Below are 26,167 nucleotides of genomic sequence, written 5' to 3'. Positions count from 1 at the left end.
GCATGTAGACAGAGAGAGGGAGAGACAGATAGAGCGAGAGAGAGAGAGAGAGAGAGGGAGGCATGTAGACAGAGAGAGGGAGAGACAGATAGATAGAGATAGAGAGAGAGAGAGGGAGGCATGTAGACAGAGAGAGGGAGAGACAGATAGCGAGAGAGGGAGAGAGAGAGAGGGAGAGACAGATAGAGAGAGATAGAGAGAGAGAGAGAGAGAGAGAGAGAGAGAGAGAGAGACAGATAGAGAGAGAGAGAGAGAGAGAGAGAGAGAGAGAGAGAGAGAGAGAGAGAGAGGGAGGCATGTAGACAGAGAGAGGGAGAGACAGATAGCGAGAGAGGGAGAGAGAGAGAGAGAGAGAGAGAGGGAGGCATGTAGACAGAGAGAGGGAGAGAGAGAGAGGGAGAAAGGGAGATACAGATAGAGATAGAGAGAGAGGGAGAGACAGAGAGAGAGAGAGAGAGAGAGAGAGAGAGAGATAGAGACTGGTGAACTGAAAAGATGAGTTGCTTCTTAATACCGATGGTGAATCCAGCTGCTGTTTTTTCCCCTCCGCTGCTCCCGACAACCGGCCAGGAAGTGTTGGTCACTCACAGCTGGGTTACCACGACAACCGTGCATGACACCGTAAGCCCAATGAAACCTTTGGAAAGGTAGTAAACATAAGGAAGGGAAGGTGGAGAGAGAGAAATGGAGAGAGGGTGAGAGAGAGAGAGAGAGAGAGAGAGAGAGAGAGAGAGAGAGAGAGAAATAGAGAGAGGGTGAGAGAGAAAGAGAGGGCGGAGGAAGAAGAGAAAGGTGGTGGGAGTTACAAAGAGGTTATAGGAGTAAGGAAAGGAAGGAGGTAGGGGGAGGGGACAGCCGGGCTAAAGGAAGGAAATGAGGAAGGAAAGAGAGGGATGACAAGGATCTCATTGTTGTACTCAGAGGGGTAGTTATCTGCAAAAGGAAGGAAACACAGCACTGTGTGTTGGTGTACTACTGCATGCTAAGTACATCAGAGGAGGCTGGTGGGAGGAGCTATTGGAGTACGGGCTCATTGTAAAGACTGGAATGGGATGAATGGAATGGTATCAAACACATCACACATATGGAAACCACGTTTGACTCCGTTCCAAATAATCCATTGCAGCCAATACAATGAGCCTGTCCTCCTATAGCTCCTCCCACCAGCCTCCTCTGATTTAAATTGTTCTCTCATCCTCTGTCTCTCTTTTCCTCTCTCTCTTTCTCTCTCCCTCTTACTCCCTCCCATCTCTGTGTGTGCGTGTGTGAGGAGAAAGCTAGTTGGTCTGTTTGTTGGATTTCTCCCATGGTTTCTGTTTGACCTTTGATCCCTTGTCTTATACAACAGCTACCGCTCTGCTGTGCCAGCCGTCCGTGGGCATCAGTATGCCCGACACATCCACACACCCACCCACAGACACACACATACACAGACACTTTGCTCAAAGTCTTACACATCCTGCTGTGGATACCCTGTATGGATTCAGAAATATACAGTACTAGTCAAAAGGTTGGACACACCTACTCATTCAAGGGTTTTTCATTATTTTTACTATTTTCTACATTGTAGAATAATAGTGAAGACATCAAAACTATGTAATAACATATATGGATTCATGTAGTAAACAAAAAAGTGTTAAACAAATTAAAATCTAATTTAGATTTTAGATTCTTCGAAGTAGCCACCCTTTGCCTTGATGACATCTTTGCACACTCTTTGCATTCTCTCCACCAGCTTTAGGAGGTAGTCACCTGGAGTGCTTTTCCAACAGGTTTGAAGGAGTTCCCACATATGCTGAGCACTTGTTGGCTGCTTTTTCTTCACTCTGCGGTCCAACTCATCCCAAACCATCTCAATTGGGTTGAGGTCAGATGATTGCTGAGGGCAGGTCATCTGATGCAGCACTCCATCACTCTCCTTCTTGGTAAAATAGCCCTACACAGCCTGGAGGTGTGTTGGGTCATTGTCTAGTTGAAAAATAAATGATAGTCCCACTAAGTGCAAACCAGATGGGATGGCATATCGCTGCAGAATGCTGTGGTAGCCATGCTGTTTAAGTGTGCCTTGAATTCTAAATATATCACCGACAGTGTCAACAGCAAAGCATCCCCACACATCACACCTCCTCCTCCATGCTTCACGGTGGAAATCACACATGCGGAGATCATCCGTTCACCTACTCTGCGTTTCACAAAGACACGGCGGTCTCAAATTTGGACTCATCAGACGAAAGGACCGATTTCCACCGATCTAATGTCCATTGCTCATGTTTCTTGTTCCAAGCAAGTCTCTTCTTTTTATTGGTGTCCTTAAATGGTGGTTTCTTTGCAGCATTTCAATCATGAAGGCCTGATTCACACAGTCTCCTCTGAACAGTTGATTTTGAGATGTGTCTGTTACTTATTTGGGCTGCAATCTGAGGTGCAGCTAATTGCCGATTTCTGAGGCTGGTAACTCTAATGAACTTACCTTCTGCAGTAAAGGTAACTCTGGGTCTTCCTTTCCTGTGGCGGTCCTCATGAGAGCCAGTTTCATCATAGTGCTTGATGGTTTTTGCGACTGCACTTGAAGAAACTTTCAAAGTTCTTGACATTTTCCAGACTGACTGACTATTATTACCATTATGTCTTAAAATAATGACAGACTGTCATTAGTCTTTGCTTATTTGACCTGTTCTTGCCATAATATGGACTTTTATGAAATAGGGCCATCTTCTGTATACCACCCCTACCTTGTCACAACACAACTGATTGGCTCAAATGCATTAAGAAGGAAATAAATTCCACAAATTACATTTCAACAAGGCGCACCTGTTAATTGAAATGCATTCCAGGTGTCTACCTCATTAAGCTGGTTGAGAGAATGCCAAGAGTGTGCAAAGCTGTCCTCAAGGCAAAGGGTGGCTACTTTGAAGAATCTTAAATATAAAATAAATGTTGATTTGTTTATCACTTTTTTGGTTACTACATGATTACATATGTGGTATTATTATTATTCTACAATGTAGAAAATAGTAAAAATTAAGTAAAACCCTTGAATGAGTAGATGTGTCCACACTTTTGACTGGTGCTGTAGATAGACCATGAATTGAGATTGGCGATTCAGAGATACTGTGCTGACTACTGGGTTGAAGTGTCTGTTAGTAATGAGGTCGATAATGTGTGTGTGCATTTGTGTTTATTTGTGTGTGTGTGTGTGTGTGTGTGTGTGTGTGTGTGTGTGTGTGTGTGTGTGTGTGTGTGTGTGTGTGTGTGTGTGTGTGTGTGTGTGTGTGTGTGTGTCACAGAAGGTTGGTGGCACCTTAATTGGGGAGGACGGGCTCACGGTAATGGCTGGAGCGGAATAGGTGGAATGGTATCAAATACAGTCGTGGCCAAAAGTATTGAGAATGACACAAATTTGAATTTCCACAAAGTTTACTGCTTCAGTGTCTTTAGATATTTTTGTTAGGTGTTACTATGGAATACTGAAGTATAATTACAAGCATTTCATAAGTGTCAAAGGCTTTTATTGACAATTTCATGGGGTTGATGCAGTGGAGTCAATATTTGCAGTGTTGACCCTTCTTTTTCAAGACCTCTGCAATCCGCCCTGGCATGCTGTCAATTAAGGCAGCCCATTCTTGCATAATCAATGCTTGGAGTTTGTCAGAATTTGTGGGTTTTTGTTTGTCCACCCACCTCTTAAGGATTGACCACAAGTTCTCAATGGGATTAAGGTCTGGAGAGTTTCCTGGCCATGGACCCAAAATATCGATGTTTTGTTCCCCAAGCCACTTAGTTGGGCGGCAGGGTAGCCTAGTGGTTAGAGCGTTGGACTAGTAACCGGAAGGTTGCGAGTTCAAACCCCCGAGCTGACAAGGTACAAATCTGTCGTTCTGCCCCTGAACAGGCAGTTAACCCACTGTTCCCAGGCCGTCATTGAAAATAAGAATTTGTTCTTAACTGACTTGCCTGGTTAAATAAAGGTAAAATAAAAAAAATAAAAAAATAAATAGTTATCACTTTGGCCTTATGGCAAGGTGCTCCATCATGCTGGAAAAGGCATTGTTTGCCACCAAACTGTTCCTGTATTGTTGGGAGAAGTTGCTCTCGGAGGATGTGTTGGTACCATTCTTTATTCATGGCTGTGTTCTTAGACAAAATTGTGAGTGAGCCCACTCCCTTGGCTGAGAAGCAACCCCAGACATGAATGGTCTCAGGATGCTTTACTGTTGGCATGATACAGGACTGATAGTAGCGCTCACCTTGTCTTCTCCCGACAAGCTTTTTTCCGGATTCCCCAAACAATCGGAAAGGGGATTCATCAGAGAAAATTACTTAAGTATGGTTCTCAATCAGAGACAATGATAGACAGCTGTCCCTGATTGGCCATACCAGGCCAAGACATAGAAATACAAAACATAGAAAAAAGGACATAGAATGCCCACCGTAGTCACACCCTGGCCTAACCAAAATAGAGAATAAAAAGCCTCTCTATGGCCAGGGCGTGACAGTTCTTGATGATCCGATAAATGGTTGATTTAGGTGCAATCTTACTGGCAGCCATATCCTTGCCTGTGAAGCCCTTTTGTGCAAAGCAATGATGACGGCACGTGTTTCCTTGCAGGTAACCATAGTTGACAGAGGAAGAACAATGATTCCAAGCACCACCCTCCTTTTGAAGCTTACAGTCTGTTATTTGAACTCAATCAGCATGACAGAGGGATCTCCAGCCTTGTCCTCGTCAACACTTACACCTGTGTTAACAAGAGAATCACTGACATGATGGCAGCTGGTCCTTTTGTGGCAGGGCTGAAATGCAGTGGAAATATTTGGGGGGGATTCAGTTCATTTACTGTACATGGCAAAGAGGGACTTTGCAATTAATTGCAATTCATCTGATCACTCTTCATAACATTCTGGAGTATATGCAAATTGCCATCATACAAACTGAGGCAGCAGACCGTTCAAATTAATATTTGTGTCATTCTCAAAACTTTTGGCCACGACTGTACATCAAACATGTGGTTTCCATGTGTTTGTTGCCATTCCATTTGGTCTGTTCCAGCCATTATTATAAGTCATCCTCCCCTCAGCAGCCTTTACTGGTGTGTGTGTGTGTTTCTCCACTGAGACAGTGGTGTGGAATGCAGCTGCAGTAGCTAATACCAGATGGATAGTTCTCCAGAAACTCACTCTTCAAAGAGCAGCAGTGGAGGCCTCCCAATTTATGTACCTCGCCCACGCACACAGACACACACACAAATGGAGCACTGCATACAGACACACACGTTTTCTCTTCTCCTTCGGGAGAATGGTAGAGAAGCGGTGGATTACAACTTTGTTGCAAAGTGTCTGTGTGTGTGTGTGTGCGTGTACCCTCACTATCATTCTGTTCAGAGAGGAAAGGCACATTTAGATATTGTCAAGGCCCTATGGGAGGTTAGACTATCAGAAGGCCAGCTGTCTTTGCCTGCGTCTCAAGTGGCACCCCATTCCCTACATAGGGCACTACTTTTGGTTCTGGTCTACAAAGGGAATAGGGTGCCATTTGGGACACGTCCTTTGTGTTTCCTTTTGTTGTGTGTATGATACAAAGATCACATTACCAGACAATGTTATGAAGGGGAGAGGAAGGAAGAAAGAAGAAAGGGTCAAGGAAAGGAAACAGTGAAGAGGACAGAGAGAGGGGGTAGAAAGAAAATGATACAAAGAAAGATAGAGAGAGAGAGAAGAGATACCTAGACAGAAGGGGTAGAGAGAGAAAAAGCGGGAACAGCAGGAGGTAGAGAGAGAAAAACATCATCGTTATGTGGTGGTTAATTTCATTACTTTCAAATGAGGAGAGACAAACTTATCACACAAGTCAGAGTTATACTTAAACTAAATCTTTATTCACTTATTAATAAGGGAGCAGGTCAATACAACACACACATGTAAAGTGAATCGATTGAGTTCTCTAAGTTAATGATGGCTGGTCGACGAATCACACTCAGATGATTCATTGAGAGCCCAGAGACAAAAGTACAAAGGTCTTTTATAGCCAACATATAGCCAACACATCTCTTCAGGCTACATGACAAACAACAGATGTATGGAATGGGTCCCAAGGTTAAGAATTGTATGAAGGATACTTATAATTCACAGTAGACACTATCTGCTGTAAAAACAGTTATCTTTGTGTAGAGACCAAGGTCTGGCCCTGGGGTCATCTCTCCCTGGTACCTTATAGAACAGAAACATTAACTCATGCTCTGGAGCGCGGTATCACCCAAAGACATCGTAAATCTTCCAAATCCCATCCTCAGTAGAACACATGAGGGTTCTAACAACTCCTTATTCTGTTGCATAAAACAACCATTTGATGCAATTACAGCATTATAGCGTAATCTTGTCATTTCTCCACCATAGTTACAATAACGATGTACTGTACATATTAAAAATAAGACAACTATTTATACACACACAGACACAGACACATACCAATATACATACTGTACATAGCCAATTCTTTCCCTTGAATGAGGAAATGGGCCAGTGGCCTACATTCCCGGGCACTTTGCTATGCTTCGTCTCTCTCCAGATTAGTGTTCACTCTCTCTGCTTTCAGCCACTCCCTTTCTCCTCAACTCCCTCTTCCTCTCTTCTACCCATGCCTATGTGCTGGCCGGTATTTACACTCAGGGGGACCGGTCTCTCTCTTTTCTTTATCTGTCTCTTCTCCCTTTTCCTGTTCTCCTCTCTCCCCACGCGCTCTCTTTCTCTCTCTCCGTGCGTCTCTCTCACTCCTCACTCCTCCCTCTCTCTCTCTCTTTGTCTCTTTCTCTCTCTCATCCCTCTCTTTTCTCCACGCATGCCCGTCCTACTGCCGACAATCTTTTTACACTGATGCTAGCTGACAGCACACACACTGGCTCAGTGGTTACACAGCAGTTTGCATGGCCAAATACTCTCTCTCTCTCTCTCTCCCTAACGCCTTCTTTATTCCCCGAACACAGTCCTACTGTAGGGGAAATGGGTTTGGAGGGAAAGGGAACATATTGGTTTTAAAGACTGGTTGGATGGAGCTTTAAATCCTGTCGCTGAGCAGGAAGGCAGTTGAAAGGCAGGGATGAGAGGGAGAGATGATCAGAGTTGGAGTGGAGGAAAGGAGGAGAGGAGTAGAGTAGAGGCGGTTGGAAGGCAGGGAGAATGTGAGGGAGGTAGAGAGTGTCAGAGGCTATAGATGTGGGAGAGATTTAAAAAATAAAATAAAAAGTGTGGAGAAAGAGAGGAAAGGAGGAGAGGAGAGGGGGATGGCGTGCCCTGAAGGGTGGTGTTTCACCTGTGGTGAGATCGCATCTTAATTTGGTGTGCGGGTGGGCGCATGCATGCATTCATATGACAATGCTATGCTTAATTCAAATCAAATTGTATTTGTCACATGCTTCGTAAACAACAGGTGTAGACTTACAGTGAAATGCTTACTTACGCGCCCTTCCCAACAATATGGAGAAATTATATAAAAATAATAACACAGGGAATAAATACACAATGAGTAACAGTAATTTAGCTATATACTCGGGGTACTAGTACCGAGTCGATGTGCAAGGGTACGAAGTAATTGAGGTATATATGTAAGTATAACGTGACTAGGCAACAAGATAGATAATCAACAGCATTGAGTATGAGATGAGTCAAAATAGTTAGTGCAAAAAGGGTCAATGAAGATAGTTAAATAGTTAACCAATAGCTACCGGAATAACTATTTAGCAGCCTTATGGCTTAGGGGTGTTCAGCGTCCTGTTGGTTCCAGACTTGGTGCATCGGTACCGCTTGCCGTGCGGTAGCAGAGAAAACAGTCTATGACTTGGGTGGCTGTAATCTTTGACAATTTTAGGGCCTCCCTCTGACACTGCCTGCTAAAGAAGTCCTGAATGACAGGGAGTTCGGCCCCAGAGATGTACTGGGCCGCACGTACTACCCTCTGTAGGGCCTTGCAGTCGGATGCCGAGCAGTTGCCATACTAAGCGGTGATGAAGCCAGATTCTCTCAATGGTGCAGCTGTAGAACTTTTTGAGGATCTGAGGGCCCATGCCAAACCTTTTTAAATCATTTTTATTTAACCTTTATTTGACTCTCAATGTCGTCTGTGATCAGGCCAAGCACGTCATGTCGTCAGCAAACTTAATGATGATGTTGGCGTTGTGCAAGACCACGAAGTTGTTAGTTAACAGGGAGTACAGGCGGGTACTAAGCACACACCCCTGAGGGACCCCCGTGTTGAGGGTCAGCATGGCAGATGTGTTGTTGCCTACCCTCACCACCTGGGGGTGGCCTGTCAGGATGTCCAGAATCCAGCTGCAGAGGGAGGTGTTCAGTCCCACGGTCCTGAGCTTAGTGATGAGCTTGGAGGGAACTATATGGTGTTGAACGCTAAGCTATAGTCAATGAACAGCATTCTCACATAGGTGTTTCTCTTGCCCAGGTGGCAGAGGGCAGTGTGGAGTGCAATAGATATTGCATCATCTGTGGATCTGTTGGGGCAGTATGTGAATTGGAGCTGCTCCAGTGTGTCTGGGATGATGGTGTTGATGTGAGCCATGACCAGCCTTTCAAAGCATTTCAAGGCTTCAGATAGTCATTTAGACAGAATACCTTGGCGTTCTTGGACACAGGGACTATGGTGTTCAGCTTGAAACATGTATGTATTACAGACTGGGTCAGGGAGAGGTTGAAAATGTCAGTGAAGACTCTTGCCAGCTGGTCAGTGCTTGCTCTGAGTACATGTCCTGGTAATCCGTCTGGCCCCGCGGCCTTGTGAATGTTAACCTGTTTAATGGTCTCACTCACATAGGCTATGGAGAGCGAGATCACACAGTCGTCCAGAACAGCTGGTACTCTCATGCATGTTTCAGTTTTGCTTGCCTAAAAGCCAGTATAGAAGGAATTTAGCTTGTCTGGTACAGTGGTTCCTCCTTTAAAAGTTTTGAACTTAAACCGTGGGACTTTGATGTACCCAGCTTCATTGCTCCAGACCACCACAAGGGGGAGTTAGAGCACTCACTATGAATTTGTGTCCCAAGGTTTTTATATGACCAATCATATCGAGTGGTGTGACTTTCTTCAGCAATGATGGCTGACAAAACATTACGGGGGAAGCTAATGTCAGTAATTATAGCATCATAACGAGTCAAGCAAAACATTTACAATTGAGAGGAATATGTTAGTTAATGTAGAGACAAACGATTGTGCATATTTTTTGTCATAAAGTTAATTTACGAAAATCGCTATTTAGCAAGGTTTTTTTTCAGTCATATCCAATCCAGGTGTATCAAACTCCATTATTTGAATGATGCTGTGTATGCATGAATGTATTACAAATATACACTTCAACCGTGTTTACCACTCATGCTCCTGGGACATCAATCATTACACATTGTAACTATTCAATAGACTAGAAACATGATTTAAGTAAAGGCTGATTTGTAATTCATATATACAGATTAAAAAACAGTACATCCTGCCAGTACGCCCACAAGCGTGCTGAATGACACGTGGAAGAGAGAGAAGAACGAGATGGGAGTAACAATCCAGGCTAATGCTTTGAGACCGACATAATAATGTAATGAAACAAGCAGGGAGCAGGTTTTGAACCCTCAACATTCTAGCCTGAAATCCAGCACGCTATCGACTGTGCCCAAATGTATTAATTGGGGTTGGGGACGATTGTGGCTAAAAACACTTTATCAATTGGAATCTTTTACGTGGAAAGGGGGGGGGGGGTATTATTATTAGTTTTTCACAAGCTAGCAGGATGGGCTATTAGCTGAACAATAGACTATTCAACCTTTACTAAAGAATGTTCTAATAAACGAGCTAGGTGTGAACCGCCCCTCCCCAACTTGAGCTAGGTGTGAACCCACCCTCTTCTCCCCAACTTGCAACAAATCAATTGTATCTATCTTTCCACATCTACCTACACACGTATCTACCTACACACGTATCTACCTACACACGTATCTACCTACACACGTATCTACCTACACACGTATCTACCTACACACGTATCTACCTACACACGTATCTACCTACACACGTATCTACCTACACACGGTTAATGTTCTCCAAAAATATATATATATACTGCATCTCGGTGCAAGAGGCTTTTAGTACAGTCCCTTGTTCGAATTCAGGCTGTATCACATCCGACTGTGATTGGGAGTGCCATAGGGCGGCGCTCAAGTGGCCCAGCGTCATCAGGGTTTGGCCAGGGTAGGCCTTCATTGTAAATAAGAATTTGTTCTTCCCTGACTTGCCTAGTTAAATAAAGGTTCAATTTAAAAAAACAAAAACTGCCGTCTACCGCAGCGCAATCAATAGGAGGTGAACAGTGGCTGGTGCTGAAAATATAGCTAACTTGTTATGCAAGTGTTGCACACCAACAGATGGAGAAAACCTACACCAGTCGAGCAATTCATTTCAACAATAATCTTCATTATAATTTGACTTTACAAACAACAAGAGGGCTTAATTGGAGTCTATTTCTTCGGAGTCTAGACCTATATAAAATAACTTAACTGAGTGAGGTAGGCCATGAGGCTTAAGCGCCTAATAGAAGTAGGATTTGTTTTATTAGGTCTACTTGCAATTGCAACTGGTCAAAAATGTAGCATCATACATAAAACAATAATTTTAAGAAAAAAAGTCTGCACGTTCGAAATAAAACAATGTAACTGATAATTAAAAGTGCACATTTGTAAATCCCACCCCAATCCCAATCTACCTTGGAAAGGTAGATACAAATTATGTGTGACACAATAAAAAATGTAAACAAGATGCTGTGTTTTTATTTACAGAAGTGATTGGACAACTGGAGGCGTTTTGAAAACAGGTTTTCAAACAATTGTTTTTCACAATTGTGTCAGGTGTAGTGCCTCATGTAAATGTTTCCTATTAGCAGGACAATATACTTCTTATAACCCGGCTACTGTTGGGGAAATCCCTGAACTTGAAATGTGTTTGATGCTTAAGTACTCTGAAGTGTTACATTTATAACTCAAAACAGCAGTACAGTATTTCTTCATCAACATCTTGTAATGGTCCTGTGAGTAGCTGGTGTAGAGAGTCAGGCGCAGGACAGCAGATAAGAGTACATTTGTAAATTTGTCTTTTTGAGTAAAGTACTTACTCAAAAAGACACATTTACAAAGTAACATCCCGAGCCCACAAAGACGGACCGAATTACAATAAACAATCACTCACAAACACAACATGGAGAACAGAGGGTTAAATAATAAACAAGTCATTGGTTGAGGGAAGCCAGGTGTGTAAGACAAAGACAGAACAAATGGAAAATGAAAAGTGGATCGGCGGTGGCTAGAAAGCCGGTGACGTCGACCGCCGAACGCCGCCCGAACAAGGAGAGGGACCGACTTCGGCGGACGTCGTGACAAATCTTTATGCTTTTGTTAATACAATAAAATAACGAGAAAAAAGACATTCAAATGCGGATGTTTATATAAACTACATTTTAGTCGCACTTCCAGCCAGCTCCACGACCACAGGTAAAACCTTGCTGAGATGATCAATGCATTTGTTGTATCGTTCATTTCTCTAGCCAAAACATCTTGATGGCCTTGACCAGTTCATCTGTGCTTGTCGGCTTGGCAGAGTTACGGACGAATGTTTTCAGTTGATGCCAAACAAGTTCGATCTGGTTTAAATCAGGAGATCTACATGTAGAGATGAAAAAACACATGTTTAGATATGCTGTAGGCCTACCAAAGGTGTTGTAGGTCTTTTATTTATTTATTTGTATTTAACCTTTATTTTACTACATAAAGGTTTACAAACTCCGCTGGCGTCTTGACCCAGTTTATGCCCTCATTTGCAATGTAAACCCGGGCGGTTAGTGTGCTTTGGGTCATTGTCTGCAATTGGAGAGGACAAAAATAAATTTTGCCTAACAACCAAAATGAGGTCAAATAATAGAAATATACATGTAAATAGGCCTAAACCTAACAAAATATTGCTAAAATCCTACCGATATGTACCCAGAAACAGCTCTCTGACATAGGGTCCAGCATATCTCTTGTTGATTACAAAGAAATCTCGACCCATGATACCTGAAAAAGAAGGCAAGAGTGAATTATTGTGAATTACACATAACAGTCCGTGAGGTGTAGGCTACAATATTTGATGTACCTTTTGCTTTGTAAATAGCCAAACTTACCATCAAAAATGAAATATGGGCCTGGTCCCTGGCGAGAAATTGATTTTGAGCTGATGCTTGGGACTTGATCTTCCTTTTTTTCTGTAGCAATTTTGAGCACTGCTCAACGGCCACGGTTGATTAGTCTGTGAAGGTGACATTATCGAATGTCTCGCCAGCTTTGATCCATGCCCTGGCTTGCAGGACGCAAAGTTCTTTGTTTTGTCAGACAAATCATTGGGTCGAAACTACAGAACAGTACAAAACAAGCGAACACACATGGTTAATGTTCTGATCATTTAAAAAAAAAAAGAGATATATATATATAAAACATTTCTTACCTTGCCTTTCCATAAGTCCACGCAAGTTTCTTCAACTGTCTTCTGACTGTAATTAGAGTGATGTTTCCTCCTTTCCTCACCCCGCCCAAAACCCTTAAACCAGTTACCATTCAAAAACAATGCTGTTATTCTAAAAGAAATGACATTGCGACCAAAGAGACGAAATGGACATCGTTTTCATCAAGCCAGCTTCTTTTTATGGTGCTACCCATTCCAGGGTTAGGACTGTAACCACCAGAGGACTTGAAAACCATACGTGGAGTTCAGTGGACAAAGGGCTGGACAACGGGCCACACCGAACAAAAAAAACGGATGGTTGCCAAGAAAGCGGTTAGTTAAGCTAAATTCTTAAAATGTATACACCGCATTTGTGTGTTGGAGTCACTTTTAATTCTTAATTGATCTACCGTTTTTATCGTAGGCCACTGTAATCGAAGAGGGCTCAGGGCAGTACCATTCTGCTCATCTGATGATGGTGCTCATGGGTGAGATTCAAACTTTGAAGACCGAGATCGAGTCATTGAAGGCAAACCATCAGGAAGAGAAATATTCTCTGAGGGCAAAGATACGGTCGACAGCTGATGCATTGGTCCAGAGCCAGGCGGTTTTGGCGAAGAGTCAGGTATAGAATGACGCATTGAAAAGGGCGAGGAACGAGATGGAGTCCCAATCCATGCCAGGCACACCTGTGAGCTCTGGAACTCCACCTCCACCTGTTTTACTACAGTATGTATTGTAGACTGCACAGTAGCCTAATAAAACAAATAAACACATTTTGTTCATAAAATAATGATACAAATATTTAAAATGCAGATGTTTATTTAGTTATGGATCCATAACGAATTACTATGGGAAGAAATATCACTGATTTACAGAAATATTGAAAAAAGTTGTCTAATGAAGGCAAACAATTTAGAATCCTCCAATCCTCTAGCCTACTCCCAACGTCACGTTGTACAGCGCCATATTTTCCATTCCAACCTAACGGAAACCCAGAGGGTTTCGTTTTTCTCTGAATAGAAACACCATAATATTAATCAAATTAATTAAGCCAAATTTCTTAAAATGACTCCCAAATACTATGTTATTACAAAAAAGGTTTTCAATTATCTGGTAATGCCAATACGGAATACTATCAAATGCTTCTCAAGGATGCCCTCTGGTGGTCAAACTAACAATAACTTGAAGTAACAGAAAAAATGGCTGACAATTAAATGACGTGCCACAGAATGCTGCGGCAGCACGCAAGGTGTGCTGCAGTATGACACGACCCTTTAACTGTTGCAATCCATGCCTTCTGGTTGGGATATGTACGTACGGTCACTGTGGGGACAACATCATTGATGCACTTATTAATTAAGCCGGTGACTGATGTGGTAAACTCCTCAATGTTATCCAATGAATCCCTGAACATTTCAGTCTGTGCTAGCGAAACAGTGCTGTAGCTTAGCATCACCTTCATCAGAAGCTTTCCAGGTGAAGCTGAGAGAATGCCAATAGTGTGCAAAGCTGTCCTCAAGGCAAAGGGTGGCTACTTTGAAGAATCTCAAATATAAATTATATTTAGATTTTCTTAACACTTTTTTGGTTACTACATGATTCCATATGTGTTATTTCATAGTTTTGATGTCTTCACTATTATTCTACAATGTAGAAAATAGTAAAAATAAAGAAAAACCCTGGAATGAGTAGGTGTCCAAACTTTTGACTAGTACTGTATTTAGTGTAATACATAGGATAGAATGGTATATGTACAGCAATAGTTAAATAGGATAGGCCATGACTAGAATACATTATATACATATAAAGTGAGTTAAAAGGTATGTAAACATTATTAAAATGACCAGTGTTACATGACTGTACAGTGCTTTCGGAAAGTATTCAGACCACATGATATTTTCCACAATTTGTTACGTTACATGCTTATTCTAAAATGGATTAACTTGTTTTTTCCCACCTCATCAATCTACACACTAACTGATATCACATTTACATAAGTATTCAGACCCTTTATTGAGTACTTTGTTGAAGCACCTTTGGCAGGGATTACAGCCTCAAATCTTCTTGGGTATAACACTACTAGTATAACAAAACTGTTTGACATAAAAAAACACCGTAAACAAATAAATAATGTTTATTAATGATGAAATGATGAATAATATTAATAACATTCCACCCATGAGGCCACTAGGTCATTTGACTGCATGAAAGAGCTACACCGTATTGTTGTAGAACAGAGGACAGACTTAGCCAGTGAAATAGTGCATCGCTGTTAGTTTCAGACATAATGTATTGTTATTTTTTAAACTCCAAGTTGGATGCAATGGCCCAATTGATTCCCAAGTCAACTCAAACCGCTGATGAATTTGAATTAGACACCGAGCCTAAGTTAGGAATTACTCATGAATCAAGAATCATTCATCAGATTTGACAGAAACCAACACCAAATATACAGTAGTATAACCAAATAATAGTCTTATTTTCATTTAAGCTGACCACAAGTCCGGTGCATAGTAGTTTGGACGGAGTAGGTCTGTGTTTAGACGTTAGCCCAGCAGGGATCACCAGGGTGCATCAACACAGAACAGAGATGTGCTGTGACACCGTGCAGAGAGGCTTGATGTCCCCTGTCGTTTCCTGTGTCCTGTCGTTGTTTTGGGGTGGGTGTTTGTTTATGTTTGTTTTGGGTAGCGTCACAAGACGGGACAGTTTACGGTCACCTCCAAAATGATTGACACCCTTGATAAAGATCAGCGAACATGACTGTATAAAATAAATCATACAAATACTGAGCTATATTGTATGCTCAGAAAATATGGAAAATGATATCATTTTATACAAATATAATTGGCCAGAGAAAGAGATTTTGTTTAACAAGTCATCATTTTGTATCTTAAAAAGATAGGTGTCAAAATGATGGGCACCTCTAAAGATTCTTATCGATAAAATCAAACAAAATCCAATCTGTATTAACGGTTAACTTTTTCATCTCAGCTTAAAGGGGCAATCAGCAGTTGCTACATTGATTTTTGGACGTACAAATTGATGATATGTACCCAATGATTCTTGAAGAATATAACTTGTAAATTCCTCATGAGTTTAGTTCAACTGTCGTACCCCATCAGAACCCAAAATACAGCGCATTCGGAAAGTATTCAGCCATGGACTTTTTCCACATTTTGTTACATTAGAACCGTATTCTAAAATTGATTAAATACATGTTTTTCCTCATAAATCTACACACAATACCCGAATAATGGCAAAACTAAAACAGGTTTTTAGTATTCAGACCTTTGCTATGAGACTCGAAATTGAGCTCAGGTGCATCCTCTTTCCATTGATCATCCTTGAGCTGTTTCTACAACTTGATTGGAGTCCACCTGTGGTAAATTAAATTGATTGGACATGATTTGGAAAGGCACACACCTGTCTATATAAGGTCCGACAGTTGACAGTGCATGTCAGAGCAAAAACCAAGCCATGAGGTTGAAGGAATTGTCCGTAGAGCTCCCAAACAAGATTGTGTCGAGGCACAGATCTGGGGAAGGGTACCAAAACATTTCTGCAGCATTGAAGGTCCCCAAGAATACAGTGGCCTCCATCATTCTTAAATGGAAGACATTTGGAACCACCAAGACTCTTCCTTGAGCTGGCCACCTGGCCAAACTGAGCAATCGGGGGAGAAGGGCCTTGGTCAGGGAGGCGACCAAGAACCTGATGATCACTCTGACAGAGCTCAAGTGTTCCTCTGTGGAGGTGGTAGAACCTTCCAGAAGACAACCATCTCTGCAGGACTCCACCAATCAGGTCTTCATGGTAGATTGGCCAGACGGAAGCCACTCCTCAGTAAAAGGCACCTGTAGTCCGCTTGGCAGCTCGCTTGGAGTTTGCCAAAAGGCAGCTAAAGGATTCTCAGACCACAAGATTTTCTGGTCTGATGAAACTAAGATTGAACTCTTTGGCATGAATGCCAAGCATCACGTCTGGAGGAAACCAGGCACCGCTCATCATCTGGCCAATACCATCCCTACGGTGAAGCATGATGGTGGTTAGCATCATGCTGTGGGGATAGGAGAGTAGTCAGGATCAAAGTGAAGTTGAACGGAGCAAAGTACAGAGAGAATCTTGATGAAAACCTTCTCCAGAGTGCTTCACCTTCCAACAGGACAACGACCCTAAGCACACATCCTAGACAACGCAGGAGTGGCTTCGGAACAGGTCTCTGAATGTCCTTGAGGGGCCCAGCCAGAGCCCGGACTTGAACATCTCAGGAGAGACCTATAATAAAGCGGTGCAGCGACGATCCCAATCTAACCTGGCAGAGGATCTACAGAGAAGAATTGGAGAAAATCCCCAAAAAGTATTTCTGTTTTTCAGATTTAATAAATGTGCCAAAATGTCAAAACTGTTTTTGCTTTGTCATTCTGGGATATTGTGTGTAGATTTTTGACGGGGGAAAAGGGATTTCATCCATTTTAGAATAAGGCTGTAACGTAACAAAATGTGGAAAAAGTCAAGTGGTCTGAATACTTTCCAAATGCACTGTATAAGCTTGTTTTACTAAAATGTTTGTAAACAAAGTAAGTGTATAAAAAATATATATATATACATAGCCTGACATGGTTAAACCTATAATTGTAATATCCTGGATGGTCAGTCCTTGCACCCATAGCTCTGTAAAATTAATTTGAGAGTGGTTACATTTTTCCAGCCCCATCCCTCAGCTTTTTACTGAAACGTGGCGGGAAGGATGCTTAATTAATGTTTCTATTGCTGATTGCCGCTTTAAGGAACTGTATTGTTGCCTTCCATGGCTTCCTGTTTCACTGGGATATAAAATGAGGTAATACGCATGTAAAAATCCATTTGTCATCCATCACCATTGTGAAAGGCAAGGAAACGAAAAGAGACAAATGGTTGTGGATTTTCATAAATCAGGCAATGGGTAAAAACATATTTTTTTAAACGTGAACAAAAAAAAGATACCGCAATTAGGGCAGTAATTAAGATGTTTAAAACCACTGGAAGTGTGGAAAACTTGCCTGGTAAAGGACGCATGTGTATCTTGTCCCACATATACTGAGGAAGATGGTTCGGGAGGCAAGTAAAAATTCAAGGGCCACAGTTGGAGAATAACAGAACTTGGTGGCATCTTGGGGTCACCAAGATTCCAAAACTACAATTAGACGCCACCCCCATGCCAATAGGCTCTTTGGAAGAGTTGCTAGGGGAAAAAAGCCTGTTAAGCACAACAACAAATGTAAACACCTGGAGTTTGCGAACTGGCATTGGCACTTGGATTGAAACCGGTGCAACGGTCAGATGAGACAAAAAATAGGGCTCTATGGCCACGCAAACCAGCGGTGGGTTTTGGCATTTAAAGAACAATGCATGTAACAATGTAGAAAAGGACCTCATAACTACTATAACATATGGTGATGAATCATTGATGTTATGGGGCTGTTTTGCTTGCATCGGTCTTGGGGCACTTGTTAAGGTCAATGGCATCATGAACTTTACCCATTACCAGGACGTTTCAGCCGAAAACCTGGTTGCCTCTGCTTGGAGGCTGAAACTTGGCCTCAAGTGGATCTTCCAGCAGGACAATGACCCCAAGCACACATCAAAATCCACAAAGAAATTGTGATTTGACAACAATCAAGCTGTTTTGCAAGGAGGAATGGGAAAAAATGTCAGTCTCTCAATGTGCAAAACTGATAGAGACATACCCCAAGCGACTTACAGCTGTAATCGCAGCAAAAGGTGGCGCTACAAAGTATTAACTTAAGGGGGCTGAATAATTTTGCACGCCCAATTTTTCAGTTTTTGCTTTGTTAAAAAAGTTTGAAATATCCAATAAATGTCGTTCCACTTCATGATTGTGTCCCACTTGTTGTTGATTCTTCACAAAAAAATACAGTTTTATATCTTTATGTTTGAAGCCTGAAATATGGCAAAAGGTCGTAAAGTTCAAGGGGGCCGAATACTTTCGCAAGGCACTGTAGCTCAGAATTTATATTATCTATTTGAGACAGTATTTTTTACTCATCTTTATCAAGGGTGCCAATCATTTTTACGAGGTGACTGTAACACTGTAGTCGAGAGGAAAAGTGGGGCTGGCATGGAGGGATTGAGTTTCAAAAAGTTACCGGAGAAGTGAGGTTTAGTAGTGAGTGAGAGATTCAAGAGAACGACTGATAGAGAGACAACAAAGCAGGCATAGAGATACTGAAAGTGAGAGGGGAGGAGGGAGGGAGGGAGCCATGTCATCATGCCCTGTGAAACAAAATAGGGGCGAAATAGTGTAAGGGGGAGAGAGAGGCAGACAGAGAGCAACACATAACAGAGGAAGCGGGGGTAAAGAGAGCGTGAGAGAGAGAGGCAGATTAGACAAAAGGAGATAACACAGGTCGATTGAGAGGGAGAGATAGCGGTAGAGAGAGCGAGAGAGAAATGGGGGTATTTTATTCCCTTCCTAAATCCCTGTCATTTTTGTGATTTTTACAGCTCACTGTAACGTGGTTGTCATGGTTACATGTAAAGATTGCATTTTAGCCTGGTGAAGCACATGGTTCAAAAGCCCCCCACCACACACACACACACACACACACACACACACACACACACACACACACACACACACACACACACACACACACACACACACACACACACACACACACACACACACCATGGTTAAAGCAGAGATAGTTTAATGGTGGTGTCAGGATTTGGCCAGGGTTGTTTTGGTCACTAGATGCCCCCATTGTGCTTTTTGACCCTTTTGTTTTCCCTTGTTCCCAGTTATTATTTGCACCTGTGCCTCGTTTCCCTTGATTGTATTTAAACCCTTAGTTTTCCTCAGTTCTTTGCTCTGTGTTTGAATGTTAGCACCCAGCCCCAGTGATGCTGTGAACATGTGTTGCTCCAGTTGGACTCTCTTGTGGTACTCTGTTTTTGTTCTCGTTTATTTATTTTTGAGTATCTTTTGAGGCTTTTTTCTGCTGTACCTACCACCTTGTGGATTTACCTTTTTGACTTGGAGGATCACCTTTGTTCTCTTGGAATGACTTTTGACGTTGTGGATTTTTATTTTTGCCTGAACTTTCCTTTTACTTTATTAAAACAGCGTCTCAAGTACTGCTGTGTCTGCCTCATCTTCTGGGTTCTGCCGACTATTATGGGCTCAGTTTGCTAAGTGACTGTTTCTCACACCGGAGACCCGGGTTCGTAACCGGGTCCTGACAGGTGCGGTTTAAGTAAAACAATATATTCGTCATGGAGCTGTCAAACAGTGAGCCTGTGTGTTAGTCTGTGTTGACATTAGTCAGACATTGTCACCATTGGCACCATGTTGTCACATTCAAAAGCTCAACACTCTACTCTTTCTCTGTCTCTCTATCCAGCTAGCCCTTTCTCGCGCTCTCTCTTTTTCCTTCTCTCGCACCAGGAGCTTCTGGGGTAGAACTTTCCCTGGTCGCTAGGAAACAGTCTCCGGGCTGAAAGACAAAGCAGGGCCTGGTCTCCATGGCAACTTCAGCAGTGTGAAGAGTGAATGGAGTTTGGGTAGTGGTGGTAGTAGTAGTGGTGTGTGTGTGTGCATGTGTGTGTGGGCAATAAAGGGGAGGTTGGTGATTATTCTTATAACAGTGTAGTGTCTGTGTCGGTGTGTATGGTGCCGCCTGTTTAGCCAGACAGTGACGGGCCCCCCACTCAGACACACACACACAAATTCACACACACAAATGAACCATACAGGTCCCTTAGTTCTATTTGACGAGCACACCCCTCACTCACCCAGCAATAGAGAATAGGCATCCAAAGGTCGAGTAGCTATTGGAATAGAGTGATGGTGCTAGAGAGAGAGAGAGAGAAAGGGAAAGTGAGGGGGAGGGGAGTCAGAGAGAAAGAGAACGGGGGACCGTGAGAGGGAGAGAGAGAGTGGAGAATACTCAATCGCTCTCACTTTACCCCCTCTTGCATGGCTCACAGTGAGAAATATGGCTCAACAGGTGTGTGAGGCATGTTTTTACCCTCATAGTTTGGCCGCTGTATCCTTCAGCTCGATGACAATTGTGTGTGTGTGTGTGTGCTTGACAGCGTGTGTCTGCGTGCCTGCCTGTGTGTTTGCACACATGTACAGTTGAAGTCGGAAGTTTACATACACTTAGGTTGTAGTCATTAAAAATAGTTTTCAACAACTCCACACATTTCTTGTTAACAAACTATAGTTTTGGCAAGTCGGTTAGGACATCTACTTTGTGCATGACACAAGTAATTTTTCCAACAACTGTTTACAGACAGATTATTTCACTTATAATTCACTGTATCACAATTCCAGTGGATCAGAAGTTTACATACACTAAGTTGATTGTGCCTTTAAACAGCTTGGAAAATTCCAGAAAATGATGTCATGGCTTTAGAAGCTTCTGATAGGCTAATCATTTGAGTCAATTGGAGGTGTACCTGTGGATGTATTTCAAGGCCTACCTTCAAACTCAGTGCCTCTTTGCTTGACATGATGGGAAAATCAAAAGAAATCAGCCAAGACCTCAGAAAGAAATTCTAGACCTCCACACGTCTGGTTCATCCTTGGGAGCAATTTCCAAACGCCTGAAGGTACCACGCACAAACAATAGTACGCAAGTATAAACACCATGAGATCACGCAGCCGTCATACCGCTCAGGAAGGAGACGTGTTCTGTCTCCTAGAGATTAACCACACTTTGGTGCGAAATGTGCAAATCAATCCCAGAACAACAGCAAAGGACCTTGTGAAGATGCTGGAGGAAACCAGTACAAACGTATCTATATCCACAGTAAAACGAGTCCTATATCGACATAACCTGAAAGGCCGCTCCGCAAGGAAGAAGCCACTGCTCCAAAACCGCCATAAAAAAGCCAGACTACGGTTTGCAACTGCACATAGGGACAAAGATCGTACTTTTTGGAGAAATGTCCTCTGGTCTGATGAAACAAAAATTGAACTGTTCGGCCATAATGACCATTGTTATGTTTGGAGGAAAAAGGGGGAGGCTTGCAAGCCGAAGAACACCATCCCAACCGTGAAGCACGGGGGTGGCAGCATCATGTTGTGGGGGTGCTTTGCTGCAGGAGGAACTGGTGCACTTCACAAAATAGATGCCATCATGAGGCAGGAAAATGATGTGGATATATTGAAGCAACATCTCAAGACATCAGTCAGGAAGTTAAAGCTTGGTCGCAAATGGGTCTTCCAAATGGACAATGACCCCAAGCATACTTCCAAAGGTGTGGCAAAATGGCTTAAGGACAACAAAGTCAAGGTATTGGAGTGGCCGTCACAAAGCCCTGACCTCAATCCTATAGAAAATTTGTGGGCAGAACTGAAAAAGCGTGTGCGAGCAAGGAGGCCTACAAACCTGACAGTTACACCAGCTCTGTCAGGAGGAATGGGCCAAAATTCACCCAACTTATTGTGGGGAGCTGGTGGAAGGCTACCCGAAACGTTTGACCAAAGTTAAACAATTTAAAGGCCATGCTATCAAATACTAATTGAGTGTATGTAAACATCTGACCCACTGAGAATGTGATGAAAGAAATAAAAGCTGAAATAAATCATTCTCTCTACTATTATTCTGACATTTCATATTCGTAAAATAAAGTGGTGATCCTAACTGACCTAAAACAGGGAATTTTTACTCGGATTAAATGTCAGGAATTGTGAAAAACTGAGTTTAAATGTATTTGGCTAATTTGTATGTAAACTTCCGACTTCAACTGTATGTGTGAGAACAGTAGGTCTTGTTGGCGAGGTGGATAATAGCACAGTGGCATTGCTCTCTAGTCAAATGAACAGTCTATATGGTGTGCTCGGCTCTAGAGCAGCCAGAACTGGGTTCAAATACTATTTAGAATCTATTCCAAAACTCCAATAACTTTGCTCTTGCCTGCCTAGTGTCAGATGGGTGGGGATTACAGATGTGAGACTATTCTCTTGGTCCATGAAGCCAGTTAAGCTCAATGAAGCACATATAAAGTATTTGAAATTACTTTGAATACTGTTGGAACCCGTTTTGCTTGGGGCTAGGCCAGATGGCTGCCAGGGGGTAGATTTAGGAGTTTACTCACGGGGGAGAGGGGCTGCCTGGGCTAGGCTGGCGTTCTTGTCCCCCCTCTCCACCCTCCTTACACTGGGATAGAGGGGTGGAGGGAGTGAGAGAGAGAGAGGGAGGTAGAGAGACAGAAGATACCAGCAGACGTTCTCTCCCACCTTCACCCTCCACACACTGGGATAGAGGGAGGGAGGGATGGGTGGAGGGAGAGAGACAGAGAGCAGCAGACAAAAGCATGTTTGTGTTCATGAGAATGTGAGGGAGACAGTGGCCCTACTATGTGTGGAAGCAGTGTCAGCCTCGTCCTAGAGAACGAGGGGGGGGGGGGGGTTAAGAAAGAGGGAGAGGGAGGTAGGAGGCATGGAGAGAAAGAGAGATGGAGAGTAGAGACAGCGAGTGAGATGGGGAGAAAAAGAGAGCGATAAGGGGGAGAGAAATAGACTAGAAAGTAATAGGATAGATAATCTGTCTCGTGTTGTATTTCTCCACACACACAAAAGCAGGGCTGGTTTATTGTGTTGCAATAGAGAGACCCTTTAGGGTTACAGGGAAAGGCAGAGAGGGCAGACAGACAGACAGACAGACAGACAGACAGACAGATTGACGCACGCACTCACACTCATCTGAACAAACACACACACCTGCACTGCATTCCATTTTCCATTCACCCGGGGCTAGGAGTGTATTCTCCCACGCAACACTCTCTCTTTATTGACTAAAAACTGCTTTGAATTGAGGGGAGATGAATGTGACATTTAAGGTAATGACTATGTGTGGCTGGAGGGATGGGGTGCGGGTGGTGGCGTCAGGGCCAGTAAAACACACTGTTGTTATATTGCTCTCCCTTAGTCACAGATCTAGGTTCATTTCACCCACACCCTATCATAACCTTCATCATTTAAGGGAAAATGACACAAACTGACCGCATAACAGTGTCTGTCAGGACGCTGATGCGCGCACACACACGCACCATTGGGTCTGTATATGGATCACTGCCCTCTCCTGGTAGAAGAGAGTATGGCACTTCTAGTATTTAGGTCATGCCTGAGCCTTGTTAATCATACATACACATCAGTGGAGCTGGTGGGAGGAGCTGTATGAGGAAGGGCTCATTGTAATGGCTGGAATGGAATTGATGGAACGGAGTCAAACCTCTGGTTTCCATGTGTTTGATGTGTTTGATACCGTTCCATTTATTCCAGTCCAGCCATTACAATGGGCCCGTCCTCCTATAGCTCCGCTCACCAGCCTCCTCTGATACACATACACACACACACACACACACACACACACACACAAGTCGCGTTCGGAGAGATCCACCAATAATTATTATTCTCCTTTTCAAGGCAAGACAGCTGTATGTGTGTGCAGTGTGCAGTGTGCAGTTTTATTGTAGGTAGATGCCATTGTACAAGAGCACACACACACACATACAGTACACACACACACTCACACACACACACACACACACAGGAAACACTTGAAAAACACTCAGTTACTGTCACACTGCTACTCAAAACTCGATCACCCACATCAAATACACTCTTTCATAAAGAGGCTAATCTCATCAGGTGCATTGTCACATCGGCACCACAGTGTCACTCAACAGCTAAATATTGTCATATTAACAGTCACGGACGCATACAGTGTATTGATGTGTATTGATGTGTATTGATGTTTGTGTGGCTTAGTATTAAGTATAGCCACGTTCCAGCCTCCCATCTACAGAGTTGCCTGACTTTACCGGAGAGATCCAATAGAATAGAAGGACTGCTTCTGTGCTCCCCATTTATCTTACTCTTCTATTCTCTATCTCCCATTCTCTCTCATATTTCTATTTCTCTCTCTCTCTATCTACATATCTATCTCGCTCTCTCTTTCCCCCTCTCTCTCTATATATCTATCTCACTCTCTTTCTCTCGTTTTCTCTCTCGCTCCCTCTCTAGAGCGGTGTTTCCCCGAACCACAGATGTAGGATCAGATTACACAACCCAAACCTTAACCATTAGGGAGTTGGAAATACAACTGGCTGTAGGACAGTGGTTAGGGGTAATGTCTAGAGAAAATAAGATTTACACACTAAAGAAATGTAGCCACACGCTCATACTTTGATGCAAAGTATGTGTTTAAGGTTCACTGTTTCAAAATTAGCTAACAGCTCTCTCTCTTCTCTCTTTCCCTTCCTGCCCTCCCTTCTCCTCCCTCCCTCAGACCATGTCGGAGTACAGTTCTTTGCTCAGTGACCTGTCTGAGAACATCACCAACGAGGACTTGGACCAACTCAAGTCAGCCTGCAAGGAGGACATCACAGAGGACCAGAGCAACACAATCACCTCCTCCAAGGAGTGGTTCAACTACCTGGAGAAAAACGAAAAGCTGGCACAGGGTGAGAGAGGGAGAATTTTCCAGGTTTCCCAGATCAACATTTGGGAAAGGAAGGGAGGAGGAGGAGGAAGGGAGGGAGAGATGGAGGGGAGTGTAGGGCCCTATAAAATCTGTTGTATTTTTTTGCCTGATTCTGTTTAGTTTTTCCCCCAAACTCCACAACAATGCTTAAACCACATCAAGAGACCACTTTTGAGGTCTGGGGAAAAAAATCGAAGGAATTTAGATTTTGGGGTGTAGTTACCCTTTAATTCATGTGTACACCAGCCAGAGACCGTTGTTTTGTTAGTAAAGCTTCTGTAGTGTTCACCTGATTGCAGAGTTTGCTAAACAAATGGCCACAGGATTGATGCAAATAATCCTGATATCATTCTGCCAGATAGGCATAAGGCTATATTGTAGTTTAATTGAGAAGGTTTTTTGGGAAACCTTTTCATCTCTACCAGAAGATGTTATCATTAGCATCATCATCGCTAGCGGCTACACAAAGTATATGCGTGCACCGCACACATGCACACAGACTTCGGAGTTCCTGTGCCCTTTCAGGAAGTTGCAGGAAAGTACGAACCACTGATGCATTTTGTTCATGTCTTGTGATTTACTTGGGTGAATTCATACATTTTCAAACAAGTTCAATACATGTAGTTGATTTCCTACTTAAGGTCAATACATTTTGGAACATGGTTAAATTCCGTTTCAATGGGACTCCGTCAACGTTCTCTAAAACACCGATTTTCATAGGGCTCTAGGAGTGGAGAGTGACCAGGAGAAGAATGACAAACTGGCACAGTGTGAGAGACGCAGAGAGAGAGAGGAAGGGGACGGAACAGAGGGGGGCTATGGAGGGTTGTTTCATGGCGCAAACGAGCAAAGATCTTATAACGCTTCAAATTGAATCCCTTTCATATTACAATTAGTATTCTTGCACAGGTCTTTGCTGTTTTGCACCTCAAAAATATCACCTGATGTTGCCCTTCTTATAGACAACCTGTCGTACATCGAGCACATCTTTGAGATCTCACGACGACCAGACCTGCTGACCCGGGTCATTGAGTATCGCACCACCGTACTCAAGATCTCTGAGGACGACGAGATCGACACCAAGCTCACACGCATCCCCTCTGCCAAGAAATACAAAGGTGTGTGTGTGTGTGTGTGTGTGTGTGTGTGTG

The 26,167-nt window shown here is 43.0% G+C and overlaps 1 protein-coding gene across 2 annotated transcripts in view; it reads left to right on the top strand.

Annotated features, from left to right (window-relative positions):
* Positions 1 to 26,167, top strand: part of LOC139378865 (astrocytic phosphoprotein PEA-15-like) — a 63,057-nt gene that overhangs the window by 27,858 nt on the left and 9,032 nt on the right. For both annotated transcript variants that reach the window (XR_011628339.1, XM_071121433.1), the window contains exons 2-3: positions 24,822 to 24,996; positions 25,979 to 26,134. Coding sequence is in view for 1 of the 2 variants with exons in the window: in XM_071121433.1 (XP_070977534.1) it covers positions 24,825 to 24,996; positions 25,979 to 26,134 (328 nt within the window). In the remaining variant the exon portion in view is untranslated. The remainder of the gene's footprint in view (positions 1 to 24,821; positions 24,997 to 25,978; positions 26,135 to 26,167) is intronic.

Source organism: Oncorhynchus clarkii, chromosome 21 (genome assembly GCF_045791955.1).
Source record: "Oncorhynchus clarkii lewisi isolate Uvic-CL-2024 chromosome 21, UVic_Ocla_1.0, whole genome shotgun sequence".
In the NCBI taxonomy this organism is placed as follows: Eukaryota; Metazoa; Chordata; class Actinopteri; order Salmoniformes; family Salmonidae; genus Oncorhynchus; species Oncorhynchus clarkii.
The sequence above is the reverse complement of the archived record's forward strand: the minus strand, read 5'-3'. Positions and strand labels throughout refer to the sequence as shown.